The sequence below is a fragment of the Nerophis lumbriciformis genome, linkage group LG02, assembly GCF_033978685.3.
Source record: "Nerophis lumbriciformis linkage group LG02, RoL_Nlum_v2.1, whole genome shotgun sequence".
Taxonomy (NCBI): Eukaryota; Metazoa; Chordata; class Actinopteri; order Syngnathiformes; family Syngnathidae; genus Nerophis; species Nerophis lumbriciformis.
This window is the reverse complement of record NC_084549.2, coordinates 31,930,535-31,950,000: the sequence shown is the minus strand read 5'-3', so window position 1 is coordinate 31,950,000 and position 19,466 is coordinate 31,930,535. Positions and strand designations below refer to the sequence as shown.

Here is a 19,466-nt window from a genome sequence, read left to right as displayed (position 1 = left end):
AGACTTACTCAATTAAACAGAGATGCCTGTAAACCCGGAAAAATAATAGACTGGGTATTAAGATTTGTCAAGCCCTTGTAAGTTTTAGAACTACCTTTTTATTAAATGTGTAAAGTTAGCATTAACCTAGACTAATTTACAATAAATCATCTCACTACCAGTTTACACAAAGACTGTCTGTGCGGCAGAGACAAATCCTGAAGGAGACTCTGCATTGAGTTATACAACTCAGGAAAAAGAACGAATAAGTCTACTGCATTAAAATAGCTTAACATAAAGACAGTGGCTTTATCACAGCTAGAGATGTCTGAAATAATTCCACAGTTATTTTAGTTTCCTGCTCACACACAGAATGTCAATCATATAACCGTTTTCCAATACAAACATGAATATTTCATGAATGTAAGATGCTCTGGGGCCGTGTCACCATGTTGGTGCTCTCCATTTCTATCATTTTGTACAGTGTCTTCAAACGGAACACTGCTAACAGCATCATTGCATCTCTATGGCGACAGGTAATTCAATTGGGATTGGAACTAAATGCTAACATTTTTTCCGGAAATCCCACGGGTCAAGGGAATTCCGAGGGAATCCTGCAAGAAGGGAGTCAACTTTAGTATTAATTACGTGATCGGGACAGTACAAGAGAATACATTTAATGGAAGCAGATGGGAGTAGGAACCAAGCAATAGGAAATAGAAGATAGGACAGGCGCTCCCATTTTGTTATTTTCTTTCAGTAAGCCCACACTGTAATGTAAGCCAAAACAAGTACAATTCTCAGAGACCTAAGTGCTTTCCGCCAGAATAATTTGAAGAGCAGCAATGGAGCAAGCATATTACAATAGAGAAACTGATGTGGTAAAATGAATTACAAAGCAAAGTAAAAACTTACGACATACACATCAAACTCACTAAACTGTCAGGTAAGTCTCGAATATTCTTAAAGTTCATGAGTTGATTGTGAGTAAACACGTAGTATGCAAAACATGCTTTAAATTAATCAAGCACACCAGTGGTGGTGTACACTTGCAATGCAAATTCCTGAAAAATATCAACTAAGCATATCTTTATTCGGCAAACAAAAATAAATGTATATATTATATTATAGATATTGTATTACCGCAGAGTAACTGTTTTTGTTGCCATATGTATAAAAAAAACTGCAAAACACAAAGTAATTAAAAAAACAATGGGAAAAAGATCAAACCAAATTCAATGTATTAGCCAAAGACTAAGACGAAGTAAAAAAAGGGATTGGTACTGGAGCGGGAGTCATTCCAAATGGGAGCAGGATTCATTTTACCAGAAGGATGGGACACAATTTAGTTGCATCTAATCTACTCCAGTTACAGCTCCAATTGGAACTGAAGTGCTGCTATCTAGTGGATAAAAGGTAGAATGCAGTAACAGAGTACACATACAGTCTGCTAAAGCTGTTTCTTGCACTAAAAGTCTTATAAAAGTCTTTGATTTTGCAATGTTGCAATCCCCCAAAATTCCACAAATGTAAGCAAAACCTCTCAACTTTGTACAGTCCCAACAATTTACCTGCATATCCTGGCCAATCACAATCATTTTTGCCACTAACATTAGTCACTGAGTAGTAGGGCTGCATACTTATTCGACATCGAATCAGCATGCGCCCTGTGATGAGGTAGCGACTTGTCCAGGGTGTACCCCGCCTTCCGCCCGATTGTAGCTGAGATAGGCTCCAGCGCCCCCCGCGACCCCGAAGGGACTAAGCGGTAGAAAATGGATGGATGGATGGATGGAATCAGCATGCATCCAACCATAATCTATCGCTTGTCCCTTTCATCATCATCATCATCAGCCGTTGTCAGTCCACTGCTGGACGAAAGCCTCAGCATGTTTCTGCCATAGTAAACGATCTCTAGCTGCTCCCTGCCACTGCACTGTTCCCCAATATTTGTCTACTTCATCTCGCCATCTCACTCTCTGTCTTCCCCATTTCTGCTTCCATTCATGGGTCTCCATGACGTCATTAGGGAAGTCAATCTATTATCTGTTCTCATACTGACATGTCCAGCCCACTTCCACTTACTTAATTTGATAGTTCTCATAATGTCTTGGACTTGCGTTTGTTTTCTCACCCATTCATTTGTTTTTCTGTCTTTATATGTGATTCCGAGCATATTTCTTTCCATGTTGTGTTGTGCTGCTGCTATTTTCTTTTCCATTTTATTTGACAATGCCCAGGTTTCAGCTCCATATGTCATGGTTGGTAACACGCATTGATTAAAGACCTTTCTTTTTAGGCTTAACGGTATTTCTCCTCTCATGATGTTGCTCAGTTTTCCATATTGGCACCAGCCCAATCTGATTCTCCTCCCTATCTCCTGTTCTTGACTCTTTTCTTTCAGGCTAAATCTCTGCCCTAGATAGATATATTTCATTAACTTCATCAATTTCATTTCCATTAACAGTCACAGGTCCATGAGGTACCATGGAATTTGCCATAACTTTTGTTTTCTTCATATTAATTTTCAATCCACAACATTTGCTGGCATTTGCAAGGTCTTTAAGCATATCTTCCACTTCACTGATTTGCTCTCCCAAGACAACAATGTCATCTGCAAACCTCAGATGATTAAATTTGTCTCCGTTGATATCAACTCCTTTATCCTCCCACTCCAGAGAGCGAAATATGCCTTCCAAACAAGCTGTAAACAGTTTAGGCGAAATTGTATCGCCTTGTCGGACACCCTTCTTTATGTGGATTTTCTCGCTTGGTTTGTGCATCGTAACTGTGGTAGTGCAGTTTGTGTAGATGTCCTTGAGTAAGTTAATGTACTTATGATGAATTCCTTGATCTTGCAGAGCTTTTAGAACCGACTGTGTCTCCACCGAATCAAATGCCTTTTCATAGTCTATGAAGGCCATACAAAGTGGTTTGTTGTATTCTTGGCATTTTTCTTTGATCTGATTCAATGTATGAATATGGTCCATGGTAGAAAAAACACTCCTAAACCCTGCTTGTTCTCTGGGTTGGTGGCTATTAAGTGTATTTTCCATTCGATTTGTCAGGATTCTTGTAAACAACTTGTATATGTTTGAAAGAAGGCTAATAGGTCTGTAGTTCTTGAGGTCCCTCTTGTCCCCTTTCTTGAAAAGGATGATCATGTTAGCTTCTTTCCACTTCTCTGGCACTTTCCCCTGATGTAAGCAGGCTGTGTATAGCTTCGCCAGCTCCTTATCAATGACATCCTCCCCCTCTTTAATTGTGTCAATTAAAATATTATCTGGTCCTGGTGCTTTCCCTCGTTTCATGTGTTTGACTGCATACTGCACCTCCCAATATGTGATGTCTGGAATTTCTTCTGAGTCTATGGATAATTGAAGGTCCACTGACTGACTGCTTTGATAGAGTTCTTCATAAAATTCTTCAATCCTCTTTAAAATCATGTCTTGATCTGTGATTTCTGTCTCTTTTTTATCAAGTAATGATGTTATTTTCTGCTTTCCACTTGCAAGTTTCTGCCTTGTTTTCTTCAAACTTCTATTGTTTTCTACTGTCTCTTGAATTCTAAGGGTGTTGTATTTTCTTATGTCTTGTCGGAGTTTCTTTCGTATTGTCCTGCATGTTTCTGTATATTCAACATTCTGGACTCCAACTCCATCTCTCTTCATATTCCTCCTTTTCTCCATTAGCCACTTTGTGCTGTCTGAGAGTTTGGACTCTTGCTTTTTCTTTTCTTTCCCTGCTGTTTTTATAGAGCTCTCATGTACTATGTCAATGAATTTGTCATTCCATTCGTCAAAGTCGTAGGTATCTTCTACTTCCAGTCCTTGAAAGCGGTTTTGTAGTTCTAGTTGAAATTCATGCTTTCTGGCTTCCAAATTGATCATATCAGGAGTTCTGTATTTTGCTATTAATTTCATTCTTTCTAGTCTTGTATCTACCTTCACTTTGCACATAACCATACGGTGGTCACTGCCAGTGTTTACTTTGTTGAATATGGTAACATCTTGAATTATATTTGGCTTGTTAGTCAAGATAAAGTAAATTTAATTCTTGGTTTTACCGTCCGGGCTTCTCCAAGTCCATCTTCTGGATATGTTCTTCTTGAAGCAGGTGTTCATAATTTTGAGTTTGTTTCTGGAAGCAAAATCGATGAGCATTTCACCTCTGTCATTTCTGAGACCTGATCCAAAGTTTCCCGTCACTTCTTCCTCCCCATCTTGCTTGATTCCTACTTTAGCATTGAAATCCCCTATTACTAGGTTAAAGTGAGTTTTTGATGATTTGAGAGCCTGTTCCACTTCCTCATACAATTTGTCAACCTCTTCATCATCATGCGCTGATGTTGGAGCATACACCTGAATGACATTATTGCTGTATTTACTGTTCAGTTTTATGGTTATTTGGGCTATTCTTTCATTTATTCCTTTAAATTCTGTTATATACTTTGTCCATTTCTTATTAATGATGAAACCAACACCTGCTAGGCTTCTGTTTCCCATTCCTATGTGATAGAATTGATGCCCGCTGCTTAGTTCAATTAATTGTTCTCCTTGTCGCTTCACTTCACTGAGACCTATGATATCCCATTCTATACCATCTAATTCTTCTTCAAGTTCCGTTAATCTGTCGTCTCCAATTAGGGATCTCACATTATACGTTGCCACTCGCAGATCCCAATGATGGCCTGTATGAACCCAGGGATTCTTAGCAGCCCCTGTTCCTTGCCTTAACAAACCGCCATCTTGGTCTGGAGCTCTGGAACTGCTGGGGACTGGGGGCCGTCTTCTTGGCGTACTTTTCATGCTGGTTATTAGCCTACACCTTCCATGCTGGCTTGGTGCGGGTTGGAAGGGGCATTTTATATCAGAGATCCTTCTCCTAGACTAATTGCCTTACTGGGCTGTTGAACTTAGTCTGTCCTGTTGGTTGTCCGCGCCCCAATTACCCAGGGACCCGCTCAGCTTTATGGCGCTGACCGCCCGCCAGTCACAAGAGAAGGTGCAAACGGTTCTTTGTGTGCATTTTATAGACGTTAGTTGGGACTCACTAACCCCACACACAACCTCCCATCTCATGCCTGGATGTAGTTTAACGTCATACCCAGGACCTTTCGGGAAGTTTTAATTAGTGCAATTAAGTAACTGCAAGAAACTGAGGTTTTTTTTGTTTTGTTTTTTTTCTCCGCCGTCACTGGCATTTGAGTGACAGACATCTTCGCCAATCAGAATTGTTGAGCATGGCATTTGTTCGTCTCTCGCTTAAAATTGGGAGAAAGACATCTCACTCTGTGCATCGTTCTCAGAACCTGAAATTGTTTATTTAACAGTATGATAACTGAATGCAGTAAGCTCTCTTTTCAGTCAATCACAATTTGTCTCATTGGTGGGCGAAAAGCAGGGCGCCAGCTTTGTACACACACACAGGAAGCACGTACAGACAGCCTACATATTCGTGACTTGCCGCAAAGTAACAAAAACCAGGAGGAAAAACATAAGATTACAAAGACAAATGTCCCGTTGTGGGATTATTTCAGCTTCCAATCGGATGGGCATTATTAGTAACCTGACTCTCGCCAGATCCTTGTAGTTCGCTGAGCTCCACACAAGGATCTGGGATTTCTCAATAGGAGATGTATTTCAGAAGATGGGGCCTTGTAAAAAAAAAATCATTGTATGTGATTGGATAAACCACTTTTCCGTTATCTTCAATGACGTGCTACTTCAACCACTCACATGGAAATCAACCCGTGACGTTGATGAGAGCGACGCTGGGAAATCCAAAACAGAACAGCTGACATATTGGATAACGACAGAAAGTTAGAGAACTTTTACTGAAACAACGCAGCAATGTCAGAAAACGATCGATGTCGCAAAACAGTTGCAATAGCACAATCAATGTCAGCACATGACTCCTGGCTGCGTGCCGCCATTGTTGTTTGAATCAAACAGTCGCTTCGGCACTACGTCACATCTATGAAATCCCACAGGCGATCCTGATTGGTTCATTATTTTTTGCTGTCTTGAAGGAGTTTGCAATGCCCTTGAGCCCAGATCTTTGTGTGGAACTCAGCGAACTACAAGGATCTGGCGAGAGTCAGGTTACATTATTAGCCCATCAACACAAACTAACTAGCGAGAATTCAGGGAACACATGATGGCAATTAACAAAAAAAATAAAGGGAATACATTCCCCTTTAAGATGTTCAATATATATTTAAGTTTAATATTTGCTTAGAGAAATAAGTAATTTTTATTTTTTGTTTGGTTATTTACAAAAGTTACTTACAAAGTTATTTACCTTCCAATTACAGTGCAATGGTAAAAAAGTATCCAGTAATGAGAAATAAAAGTTAATATCCTTTTAAATGATTACTTGCATTATTATTATTATTACAATAAATAATAATAATGCAAGTAACCATCCATCCATCCATTTTGGACAAGCTTGTCCCTTTTTTGTGGTGGCGGGGGGTGCTGGAGCCTATCTCAGCAAGTAACCCTTTAAAGTATATTATGGTTGCACTAAGTACATTTTCAACCTTCATAAAATATTTTCGTAACTTTTGAGACGATACATTGACTCACAACTAGTTGAATGACACCTCTGTCATGGCGTGAGGGGGTCTGTATCACTTTCATCAAGTCTGCAGTGAGCAGAAATCAGTGATGAAGAAAAAAACCCATTGTGATGCATTTTTTAAATTAATGCGTCGCATATGCTTAAAATGATCTTAACATCTAAATATTAAGTTATTATAAATGTGCCTGTTACAATAAATACCTAAAATCACTTAAGGTCGTAATAATCTCAAAAAAGCTTGTGAAATCCTGGGGGGACTTTGTTGACTGTCCTATTCATATCACACACGCCCACCATCAGTTTATGCAGCAACATGTAATAAAATACCCACATTGTCGAGTTTACAACAACCAAAATAAAAAGTAGGTCAATAAATGCCAGTATTGACACCATTTGTAATTATCCTTCCGGATGAGCCACTACTATAAATTTCGTAATTAAAAATAAAAAGCCCACAGCACCAAATGAGTAACACTATATGAAAAATACAAACCTGGATTGAATTTCCAGAGATCGTTGAAGTGCTGGTCCAAATGAGCATTGTATCCTCCAAATATGTACAGCTCTCCCTTGTAGGAAACTAAACATACAATAGGACAAAGGAGGGAAAGTAGGTCACTGTTTGAACATGATGATGAAGATGATGATGACATTTTGCAGCATTGCGTCTTAAAATATGAAAGTCATTTAAAATTTTCTGGGCTCGATGTCCTTACAGGCTGAATGACTCCTCCGTCCCTCAGGCAATGGTTGTGTTGAGGGAGTGCTCAGCCAGCAGTTGGTCTGTGTGTCAAACACCTCTATCATATTGCAGTAGATTTCATTATTGGAGTGGAACGGACCAAAACGGTCTCCCCGCCCTCCAAAAACGAACATCTTTGTGCCTATAATGGTTGCTGAGTGGAAGTCACGCCAGCTTGCTGGAATACCCTGGAAGGGAAAAACACAAACAAAAAAAACAATTATACAAAATGAATTTCAAAATATTTATTAGTTTTAGTTCATAACATTTAACACACATCGGTAGTGGTATTTGAACACCTTCCTCCACTATTGACCGCAGGAAAAATGCTGCCATCTAGTGGATTCAGTTAATAACACACACACGCCAAAGCTATACTGTAAAATGCCAAATGTTTGTAGCAGCTGGCATATTGAAAATATTACTCACTCAAAGTTTGGTGAGAATTTAAATGAAATCCACAAAAAAATGTAAATCTGTAAACACTAATAAATTACAAAGTAAGACATAATAGCAGTTATTGTGTGAATGCCACAAAGCATTCACTTTTGTTGTTTGTGCTAAAATGTGCTTCCATAAAAAAAAAAGAATAATTTCTACCACATTTAAAATCTTGATAAATGAGTACCCCTCCTTTTATTACAAAATTTTAAAAAATCCACCCACGCAGTAAGTGAGACTTATCAAAATGAAGATTAATGAGCAAAAAAAGATCATTCTAAACACAGTGGTTTATCCTTTTGAACATCTTCAATAGGAATGTCTGGCAGAGAGTCTAGCAGTTGGCAGACTAAAAGCCTGCTCACTCAAAACCTGTGACACTGTAATACTGAAGGTGTAGGAAATGCACATTTCTTTACAGAGTAATCTTCTACTATGAGCTGGGCCAGCGTGGCTTGGTTGATAGACCGGCTGTTGCCAGCAACTTGAGGATTCCAGGTTCGATCCCCGCTTCCACCATTCTAGTCACTGCCATTGTGTCCTTATACAAGATACTTTACCTACCTGCTCCCAGTGCAACCCACACTGGTTTAAATGTAACTTAGATAATGGGTTTCGCTATGTAAAGCGCTTTGAGTCACTAGAGAAAAGCGCGAGATAAATATAATTCACTTCACTTCACTATGATCAAGGAGTACTTGTGCAATACCTGTGCTCTTTAATAATAATAATAATAATGGATTAGATTTTATATTGTGCCTTTCTATTGTTAAATACTCAAAGCGCTCACAGAGAAGTGGGAACCCATCATTCATTCACACCTGGAGGTGGTAAGCTACATTTGTAGCCACAGCTGCCCTGGGGTGGACTGACCGAAGCGAGAAAGCCAGTTTGCGTCTACAGCCCCTCCGACCACCACCTGTCATTCATTCATCATTCATTCACCAGTGTGAGCGGCACCGGGGGCAAGGGTGAAATGTCCTGCCCAAGGACACAACGGCAGCGATTTGGATGTCAAGAGGCGGGGAGCGAACCTGCAACCCTCAGGTTTCTGGCACGGCCGCTCTACCCACTACACCATGCCGCCCCACTTTACATTTTTATCGTTTGATCTAGGATGTGGACAGATTATTTAGCAAAAAGTGAAATGCTTACCGGTACTTATAAAGACAACTTCATAAAAAGAATGAATGATGTAAAATATAAAAATGTAAAATAATAATAATAACAATATTTTGTTTATAAACAACTCACTCTGGCATTAATAAAAGACCATATCATGGTGGTGGTGTCCAGTTTGTGGATGTCATTGGAGAAGCAGTCAGCCTAGAGAGCGGCAAAGGAAATACATTAAATTCCTTATTACCGTTTCCCTGTGTCCATATTTAAAGGGAAATGAGGGGCAAAGACTTACCAGCTGCTCATATCCTCCAAATATATACATCGCTTTCAACATCACACAGGCAGAGTGGCCATCTCTTGCCCCTGGAACTGTCCCGGAAACTTTGGGTGTGAACCATTTGTGGCTATCTATGAAGAAAGATACATTATTTCTGGCCCACTTCAAACTGGTAACAAGTGAGCAGGTTACACACTTCATTATGAACAGCTAAAACGTGCAAAGCCTGCCAAAATGTCTACACATACTCCAGTATGGAAGATAATTTGTTATTGGAGACAAACAAAATAGCAATTGACCATCATCTACATTTAACCCCAGAGTCACCTATGACAAAAAAAACAAGGGTGGCTGGAGCCAATCCTAGCTGCACTTGGGCGGAAGGCAGGGTAAACCCTGGACAAGTCACCACCTCATGGCAGGGCCAACACAGACAACATTCACACTCACATTCACACAATAGGGCCAAATCAGTGTTGCCAATCAGTTTATCTCCAGGTGCATGTCTTTGGAGGTGGAAGCAAGCCAGAGTGCCCAGAGAGAACCCCAGCAGTCCCAAGGAGAACATGCTAACTCCACACAGAAAGACCCCAAGGTCAGGAGTCGAACCCAGTACCTTCCCACAGTGAGGCACGAGTGCTAACCAGTGCGCCACCGTGCTGCCCCGTGCCACTTTATATTGCATATTTTGTGTTTTTCCCATAAAATAAGTTTTAGTTTTTTATTAAAAAAAAAAAAAAAAATTAAAAAAATACATAAAAAATAACAAAAACTTAATATCTATGAATAGGTATGAAGCTGCTGAAAGATTTGAAGTGTTTAAAGTAAAAAAACAACAACATTTATGACTTACGGTAATTATAACACTTTTATGAGTTAGTCAAATTTTCGGCAAGGAGGGATAGTGAGAGTTTTTTGAAAAAAACATTAATTGTTCCAAAAATAATAATGCGTCATAATCAGTGTTGTTATGAATTAATGACCTATTAAAACAGGGGTGTCCAATTTTTTGGCCTCAGGGGCTGAATTGGGTGACAATTTTTTTTGCCACACAGCAGAGCATTGATTAAAAATTTTTGTATCAAAATAACACTTCAGTTTTCATTGATTAAAGGAAGCTATAACAGACTGAACAACAACACGTAACTTGAGTTTGAAGCTGTTGAATAATTTAAAGCATGGAATATTTAAAAATATATATATACATTACAGATCAAAAGTTGGGACACACCTTCTCAGTTCAATGTGTTTTATTTATTTTCAAGACTATTTACCTTGTAGATTGTCACTGAAGGCATCAAAACTATAACACCTGTGAAGTGAAAACCATTTCAGGTGACTACCTCTTGAAGCTCATTGAGAGAATGCCAAAAGTGTGCAAAGCAGTAATCACAGCAAAGGGTGGCTACTTTGAAGAACCTAGAATATAAAACATGTTTTCAGTTATATCACCTTAAGTACATAACTCCACATGTGTTCATTCATAGTTTTGATGCCTTTAGTGACAATCTACAATGTAAATAGTCATGAAAATAAAGAAAACGCATCGAATGACATGGATAGTGTGTATGATATGTATATATATATATATATATATATATATATATATATATACACATATACCATATTTTTCGGACAGGGTGCGACTTATACTCAAGAGCGACTTATGTGTGAAATTATTATCAAATTACCGTAAAATATCAAATAATATTATTTAGCTCATTCACATAAGAGACTAGACGTATAAGATTTCATGGGATTTAGCGATTAGGAGTGACAGATTGTTTGGTAAACGTATAGCATGTTCTATATGTTATAGTTATTAGAATGACTCTTACCATAATATGTTACGTTAACATACCAGGCACGTTCTCAGTTGGTTATTTATGTGTCATATAACGTACACTTATTCAGCCTGTTGTTCACTATTCTTTATTTATTTTAAATTGCCTTTCAAATGTCTATTCTTGGTGTTGGGTTTTATCAAATAAATTTCCCCAAAAAATGCGACTTATACTCCAGTGCAACTTATATATGTTTTTTTCCTTCTTTATTAAGCATTTTCAGCCGGTGCGACTTATAGTCCGAAAAATACGGTCTATAAGGCGCTCTTAAAATCCTTTCATTTTCACGGAGTGGACAGTTTCAATCGCAATCTGGAAATGCCTACACAAATAAAAAGCTTGCAGACAGACTCAAAAAGGGTATAAACGTTACCGTGGGGCAAAACTCTCAGCATTTACACCAAAGCAGGTCCACTAAATATTTCTGTGTTAAATGTTGATTAGAATCATCATAGGTAGGGATGTATACCGAATACCGGTATTTTTTTGGTACGGTCAATGATACTGCTATCCAGCTGACTGTTGTAATTATGGCACGTAGAGCTGTCCCGTTCACTTTAGGTGCCGCTGCAACGAATAAAAAAAGACACGGGTAGGATCTAATAATCAGCTTGGAATAATCCCAAATAACTAATAAACTACAAAAGGCGCGTAAAGTTTGTAGCACAACGATATTTACTCCTCCCAAGTCCCGTAAAGTCACGCACGTTAATAAGAGTTAGTGTCAGTTTAAATTGAACGAGCCTTACTCACGACCGCCGCAACCGTCCTCTTAGCAATCCATGAAAAGAAACAAAATGATGATCTGTGTGGTCTTTACATGATGATGACATAACTGCATTGGCCCTTGCACTGCAAACATACTTGAATTGTTTAATACCTAAAAAGCATGTGTTGTAAAAAGGTAAAATATTTTTCTGCTGTGAGGTGGTATATGATGATGGTGGTTTAAAACCTCTTGTGATACCGTTTTTCCTTGAATTGCCGCCGGGTGTATAGTATGCGCCTGCCTAGAATTACCGCCGGGTCTAACTCGTTTCGCAAAATAATTAGCGCATGCTTAGCATTACCGCCGGGTCAGAATTACCACCGGGTCAAACTCGTTTCGCAAAATATTATTTTTATTAGCGCATGTCTAGAATTACTGCCGGGTCAAACTCATTTCGCAAAATAATTAGCATATGCCTAGAATTTCCGCCGGGTCAAACTCGTCACATCACGAGTGACACTTCACCTGTCATCATTTTCAAAATGGAGGAGGCTGATTTCAATAATTTAAAATCGCATAAAGGGAAGATAAAGAGCTATTCAGTAGGATTTAAGGTCCAAACTATTGAATATGCTAAAAAGAACAGTAAGCAGCTATGTTTTATTAATATACCGTAGCTGCGTGTGTCAAATATGAGTCAATAAATGACTCCCGCCTCCTGGTGGTAGAGGGCGCTAGTGATCCTTCTTGCGACTACTCGGCTACAGAAGAAGTGACAACAAGCAGCAACAGTTAGCAGCGATCGTTTATTTTTTCCTCTCGCTTGCACTTTTAACATGGAGGATTACATATCTAAAATAAAACAGTTTTCTAAACTGGACTTTCAATCGAAGCAGGAGGTAATAATTAAAGGAAGATCTCCATCGAGACAGAGACTTTTAAAACTGAAGAAAGATAAGGAAGACTTCTATAAACAAGTTATCGATGCTTTTGTTCAGAAGGAGCTTCGCATGAACTTCATTTATAAGTAAAGGTAAGACCATAATAACGTTTTTTTTATTAAATGTGCTTTTCATGATGGTATCCTTACATCACACTCAAATTTATAAGCGCAGGCCTAAATTTACCGCATGCCTTTGGTAAGCACCGGAGTGAGAAGAGGTTTTAAATGAATTACCGCCCCGGTGCTAATTCAAGGAAATACGTTATAAGAAAATGGTAATAAAAAAAAGAAAAATCGCATTTTTTCCCATTTTTATTTACACCGATTACATATAGTACTGATAAAAGTAAAGATGAATACAGGTAATGATAAGGAATATTGATATTGGTATCGATAAAATCTCCTTTAATTTTATTTTCTCTCATTTTTTTTTCCAACAGTGTCTCTCCCTGTTGCAAAAAAACTACCATACATATTTGGGACGGTTTGTATCTTTGTAAGGGGGTAAACTTTCTAATTCAGCATGGGAGGAAATACTTATCATCCCCAAAGTATTTCACCGTCATCACAAATAAATCCAACCACTCTTGTCAGTGGAGAGATGGAATTTGTAGCCCTTTTCCTATTGTATGACTGTAGAGACTCAGTGTGCTCAGGTCTACTTACTGACATCAAAAGCATACAGCACATTGCAGGCCCCCTCTGTGTCGTTACGTCCCCCCCACAGGTATATGGTGTCATCCAGAAGCACTGCTGTGTGACCATAGCGCATATAGGGCACTTCACGAGCACGCTCATGTCCCACAGGCCTCACTGGGGGCAATTTCATCCAGCGTAGAGACACTAAGGCACATAACAGTTGAATAATTATTCATACGTTAACACTTGCTGTTTATTTTACACATTCAAGGACTGTATGCATTTCTTACATGACAAAAAATGTTAAGTTAAAACTAAATGTACACTTTGATCATTACTTCTCTTTCTCTGAACGATTTAAGAACTTGTTACTATATCTATAACTTAAATTTGCCTACAGCTGGGGTGGAAACAACAGACAGCTGTAAAACAGACATCAAAAACAAGAAGCCCAGCACAACGGACCTGATAAAATATTAAAACAATAGCAAAGTGTTCTTGTTTTTCCAAGAGCATCTTTATGAATATTTGCATCCTTGGCACAGCTCTAAGTCGGGTTCAAGTTACTCCAGGTTGTCGACCATGCATTTAAGAAAAAAAAAAACCATGTTGATAGTAATTTATGGATATCCGTTTCAACGTACCTGTGTTGAAAACATGCACGTCAATCTGACGCAGTGTCTCATAGTCCTCCCCAGAGCAGTAGCCCCCGAAGGTGTACACCTTGTGACCCACGGCCACAGCAGCATGGTTGACTCTCCGTGGCCCTCCTTCAAGGTGCACCGACCAGCGCAACATTCCACTCAGCAGCACCTCCGTGACTGTGAGTCCTTAGACCATCACTCCGTCACCTGTTTGGACTCCATCGAGCTAAGGGCCACCATCAAAACCTGTCACCACAAAAATATGAGTCAAAAAATACACTCAGAACAGCAGCTGATCAGTGTGGAGAACTTCTCGTCCTCCTGGACTAAGAGGTGCTTAGCTCTGTTGACAAGCTCACAATCCCCTGTATTATCTTAGTAGTGTATTTTAAGAAGTAATTAATCCTACCTCTACCACTCCTCTTTCTGTCTGTTCACTGATATCCCCTTGAACTTCCTTGTCCAGAAAATACTTATCATTTTGCCTACATTTAAAGGGGACCTATTATGCAAGACCAACTTTTCCCACCTATTGGTACCTGTTTTTGTGTATTTGGGATTTGCATAAGTCCTGAAAATTTTATATCAAACCGTAGAGGAATAGTGGAGATATTTACAATACAACCTTGCCTTTCTTCATACTTTCCTCCTAACAAGCTGTTTGGAATTTTCCCCATTTGTGAAGTCAGTGGATATCTCCATATATGGTAGAAATTTCCCATAGTCCGCCATTGTAGACTGATGACATAGTCAGTAAGTTCCTTCTTTTTCTCTATCTTGTTGTGGGGCAGACCGGCTCATAGATGTACATGAATCCTCCTCTGTTGCCATTTCTAATACAAATTGGTGTATAGTTCTAACTTGCAGTAAATCTGTCCAGAAGATGCTGTTGAAGTGGAGCCACGTAAATAAGACCGTCCCCAAAAGGGCGCATCTTGAAGAGACGGTCAGAAAGAGGCTTTTAAAAGCGGGTTTTCTCCCCAAGATGGCGTCGCTTTAGTAGCCCTGCACTCCTACGAACAGGGTGTTCCCTCTTGTTTTTTGCTGTTTGGTCCAGGCACTTTCGGGACTGTGCAACGAGGGATGGCACTTTCGTGACTTCAGCAGTGCTTTTTTGTGAACTTTTGAGTCTGCCTTGGAGACTGGAGGAGATAAGGATCAAGAGACTGGGCTGCGGAGCTAGCGTTGAACGTCGGAATAGACAAGCTTCACGGAGCTGAATGAACGTGTCTTGGACACTTTCCCATGACGGGTTCTCGCTCATACGCGTGGACCAAACATTGGCTGGGGGCTCGTGGGCAGCCTAGGCCGGAGTCGGCTCTCTTGGTTCCTTTGTTGGGTCTGATACTGTCTCTGGCCATGCGAACCCCAACCCCAGCAGAGGCCACCGCGTTGTACACTATATGGGTGCTGAAATTGTGTTTTTGCTTTGTTTTGTTGTAATTGAGCAATATTTACTATTTATTGCAAATGTTTTCGTTTTTTTTGTTGTGTTTCACTTTAAACTGTATAAAGAAATGGCGCAGCTGGTTGCATTAGCCCTATGCTCTCTTACTGCCTTTATGACCTTGTTCTTTGATGTTTCCCTCTTGATTTCATGTGTAATTACCTTTGTTTTTCTTATCTGCACTATCCATCCATCCATTTTCTACCGCTTGTACCTTTCGGGGTTGCGGGGGGTGCTGGAGCCTATCTCAGCTGCATTTGGGCGGAAAGCGGGCTACACCCTGGACAAGTCGCCACCTCATCGCAGGGCCAACACAGATAGACAGACAACATTCACACGCACATTCACACACTACGGCCAATTAAATGTTGCCAAACAACCTATCCCCAGGTGCATGTTTTTGGAGGTGGGAGGAAGCCGCAGTACCCGGAGGGAACCCACGCAGTCAAGGGGAGAACATGCAAACTCCACACAGAAAGATCCCGAGCCGGGGATTGACTCAGGACCTTCGTATTGTGAGGCACATGCACTAACTCCTGTCCACCGTGCTGCCATATCTGCACTACAACCACATAATTTCCCCCGTTGTGGGATGAATAAAGTCTATTCTAAAACATAATCTGTGCAAAATGTTTTAAATGTAGAAAAAAAATCATAATACGACCCCTTTAGGTGGTGTATTGATTTATACATCCATCCATTTTCTACTGCTTGTCTTCATTGCACAGTAACTAACCTGACTCTCGCCAGATCCTTGTAGTTCGCTGAGCTCCACACAAGGATCTGAGCTCGATGGCAATGCAACTCCTTCAAGATAGCAAAAAATAATGAACCAATCAGGATCGCCGGGCGGGATTTCATAGCTGTGACGTAGCGCCGAAGCGACTGTTTGATTCAATTGATTGATTCAAACAACAATGCAGCGAGGAGTCGTGTGCTGACATTGATTCTGCTATTGCAACTGTTTTGTCAAATCTATCGAATATTAATTCTTCAAAAGATGAACAGAGAACGGTTTTGAAGGCACTCATTAACTTTTCGCTCTGTCGGCTGTTCTGTTTTGGATTTCCCAGCGTCGCTCTCATCAGCGTCACGGGTTGATTTCCATGTGAGTGGTTGAAGTGGCACGGCATTCAAGATAACGGACAAGAGGTTTCTCCAATCACATACAATGATTACAAGGCCCCGCCTTCTGAAATACATCTCCTATTGAGAAGTCCCAGATCCTTGAGTGGAGCTCAGCGAACTACAAGGATCTGGCGAGAGTCAGGTTAGCGAAGAACAGCACCACGTTACATTAAGTAATTGGATAGTCATGCAAAAAAAAGAATGTGTAGGTCATAATGCTAATCAAACAGGTTAACACTGATATAACAATATGAGGCCCATTTGAGCAAACCATTTTTGCCCTTTTTGTTATCCTATTTCATTGACCCACTTCTCTTATTGACCTCCAACCTTTGTTTGCTCTTAAAAATAAATCCCTAGGAGACCCTGTGAGAGATTACACATCCACATGACTATTTCAAGCCCACGTATCACAACACAATTTGGCAACAATATAAAGCAAAGTACTTTATTCAAGTACTTGCTTTACTTTGTGGGTATATCCCGCAAGTCAATGTAACACTGGGTAAGCAGTGTGTATATTAACAGTGTGTTTTTTAAGAATGCAGAGAGCAAAGTGTACAAACAGTATATGTGTTGTTTGTTCTTAAATATGAACCTGACTAAGGCTGTTTTAGTGCAAGTGGTGCTGAGCTACATTCACACAGCCTTACATTGCGGCTACATTCGCGTTAGCTTTTAAGAGGAGCAGGTTTTATGTTACGCCTTTATGTTAAGGCTTTCACATCACACCCTCAACTTTATTACAACCGTTTCATGAAGTCGTATTGTTCTAGCACAAACCCACTGGAGTGTTGCCTCGTATGCTAGGTTCCAGCCAATGTGGCGAGACCTTATTTGGCGTTAGCAAGATGCCTGAACCGGACAGGAAATGACATGAGTTAAAACATCGGGGTGTATTTTTCAAACTGGGAAAGGTTGGTTAGTGGACAGCAATCAGTCATTATTATATACTATATTAACAATGATAGTGGGGTATAAATACCTTGGAGCAGAGTCGGGGGTGGTATGTTTTCAGACGGTGGCAGCGACCTCATGACGTGTGGGGCTGTCGACTACCGGGTGGATCGACACAAATATCGACAGTAACGATACCGAGGGCCGTGTCAGTATCGGATCGATATTAGCGCGATAAAGGTTTTTTTCCGTGTTGTTCATATTGGTTAAATTGATGGTATTTGTGTGAATTGCATAGAAATTAAGGGAATACGTCATTGACAATAAGGCTTTAATGACAAAAAGATTTGTTAGGTTTTGCACTAGTAACTATATTTTGCCCAAACAGTAATCAAATGGGGGCAGCACGGTGGAACAGGGGGTAGTGCAGGGGTATGGGAACCTATGGCTCTAGAGCCAGATGTGGCTCTTTTGATGACTGCATCTGGCTCTCAGATAAATCCTAGCTGACATTGCTTAACACGATAAGTAATGAATAATTCCGCTGGTAATCACAGTGTTAAAAATAGCCACGTATCAACCAGACTACAAAGCCATCAGCAAAACCATACAGCACCAGAATTCGCATTAATGGTAAGAAGTATTTTCTTTATTATTGGTTACCTTCAGAATAACTGTTATTAAAAAAAAGAGAGAGACTTATTATACCGTATTTTTCGGAGTATAAGTCGCTCCGGAGTATAAGTCGCACCGGCCGAAAATGCATGATAAAGAAGGAAAAAAACATATACGGTAACGTTTATACCCTTTTTGAGTCTGTCTGCAAGCTTTTTATTTGTGTAGGCATTTCCAGATTGCGATTGAAACTGTCCACTCCGTGAAAATGAAAGGATTTTAAGAGCGCTTTATAGACCGGGTTTTTCGGACTATAAGTCGCACCGGCTGAAAATGCTTAATAAAGAAGGAAAAAAACATATATAAGTCGCACTGGAGTATGAGTCACATTTTTTGGGGAAATTTATTTGATAAAACCCAACACCAAGAATAGACATTTGAAAGGCAATTTAAAATAAATAAAGAATAGTGAACAACAGGCTGAATAAGTGTACGTTATATGAGGCATAAATAACCAACTGAGAACGTGCCTGGTATGTTAACGTAACATATTATGGTAAGAGTCATTCAAATAACTATAACATATAGAACATGCTATACGTTTACCAAACAATTTGTCACTCCTAATCGCTATATCCCATGAAATCTTATACGTCTAGTCTCTTACGTGAATGAGCTAAATAATATTACTTGAGGGTTCCAGATTCGATTCCTGCTTCTGCCATCCTAGTCACTGCCGTTGTGTCCTTGGGCAAGACACTTTACCCACCTGCTCCCAGTGCCACCCACACTGGTTTAAAAATGTAACTTAGATATTGGGTTTCACTATGTAAAGCGCTTTGAGTCACTAGAGAAAAGCGCTATATAAATATAATTCACTTCACTTCACTTCACTTATTTGATATTTTACGGTAATGTGTTAAGTCGCTCCGGAGTATACGTCGCACCCCCGGGCAAACTATGAAAAAAACTGCGACTTATAGTCCGAAAAATAGGGTACTCTAAAAATTTTGGTCTTACTTAAAAATGCACACATTTAGTTGTATTCAGAGTTAAAGAATATTATATGGCTCTCACGGAAATACATTTTAAAATATTTGGCTTTCATGGCTCTCTCAGCCAAAAAGGTTCCCGACCCCTGGGTTAGTGTACGTGCCTCACAATACTAAGGTCCTGAGTTCTTTCTGTGTGGAGTTTTTATTTATTTGTAGTTTTTTTTAATTAAATCAACATAAAAAACACAAGATACACTTACAGTTAGTGCACCAACCCAAAAACCCTCCCTCCCCCATTTACACTCAATCTCACTCATTCACACTCATCCACACAAAAGGGTTGTTTCCTTCTGTTATGAATATTCTGGTTCCCTACAATATATAGCAATACAGTCTGCAAGGGATACAGTCCGTGAAGCACACATGATTGTGTGTGCTGCTGGTCCACTAATAGTACTA

General features: G+C 39.7%; 1 protein-coding gene across 4 annotated transcripts in view; it reads right to left on the bottom strand.

Annotated features, from left to right (window-relative positions):
* The window catches only part of klhdc3 (kelch domain containing 3), a 56,412-nt gene extending 38,856 nt beyond the window's left edge, over nt 1-17,556 (bottom strand). For 3 of the 4 annotated variants that reach the window (XR_009815296.1, XM_061961035.1, XM_061961046.1), the window contains exons 1-7: nt 17,486-17,556; nt 13,926-14,171; nt 13,309-13,485; nt 9,162-9,277; nt 9,002-9,073; nt 7,281-7,494; nt 7,058-7,144 (exon numbers count right to left, since the gene is read on the bottom strand). Coding sequence is in view for 3 of the 4 variants with exons in the window: in XM_061961035.1 (XP_061817019.1) it covers nt 7,058-7,144; nt 7,281-7,494; nt 9,002-9,073; nt 9,162-9,277; nt 13,309-13,485; nt 13,926-14,079 (820 nt within the window). In the remaining variant the exon portion in view is untranslated. Of the gene's footprint in view, nt 1-362; nt 6,629-7,057; nt 7,145-7,280; nt 7,495-9,001; nt 9,074-9,161; nt 9,278-13,308; nt 13,486-13,925; nt 14,172-17,485 lie in introns of those variants that run through there. The other variant, XM_061961061.2, reaches the window with a different exon arrangement.
* Nucleotides 17,557-19,466: the final 1,910 nt, after the last annotated feature.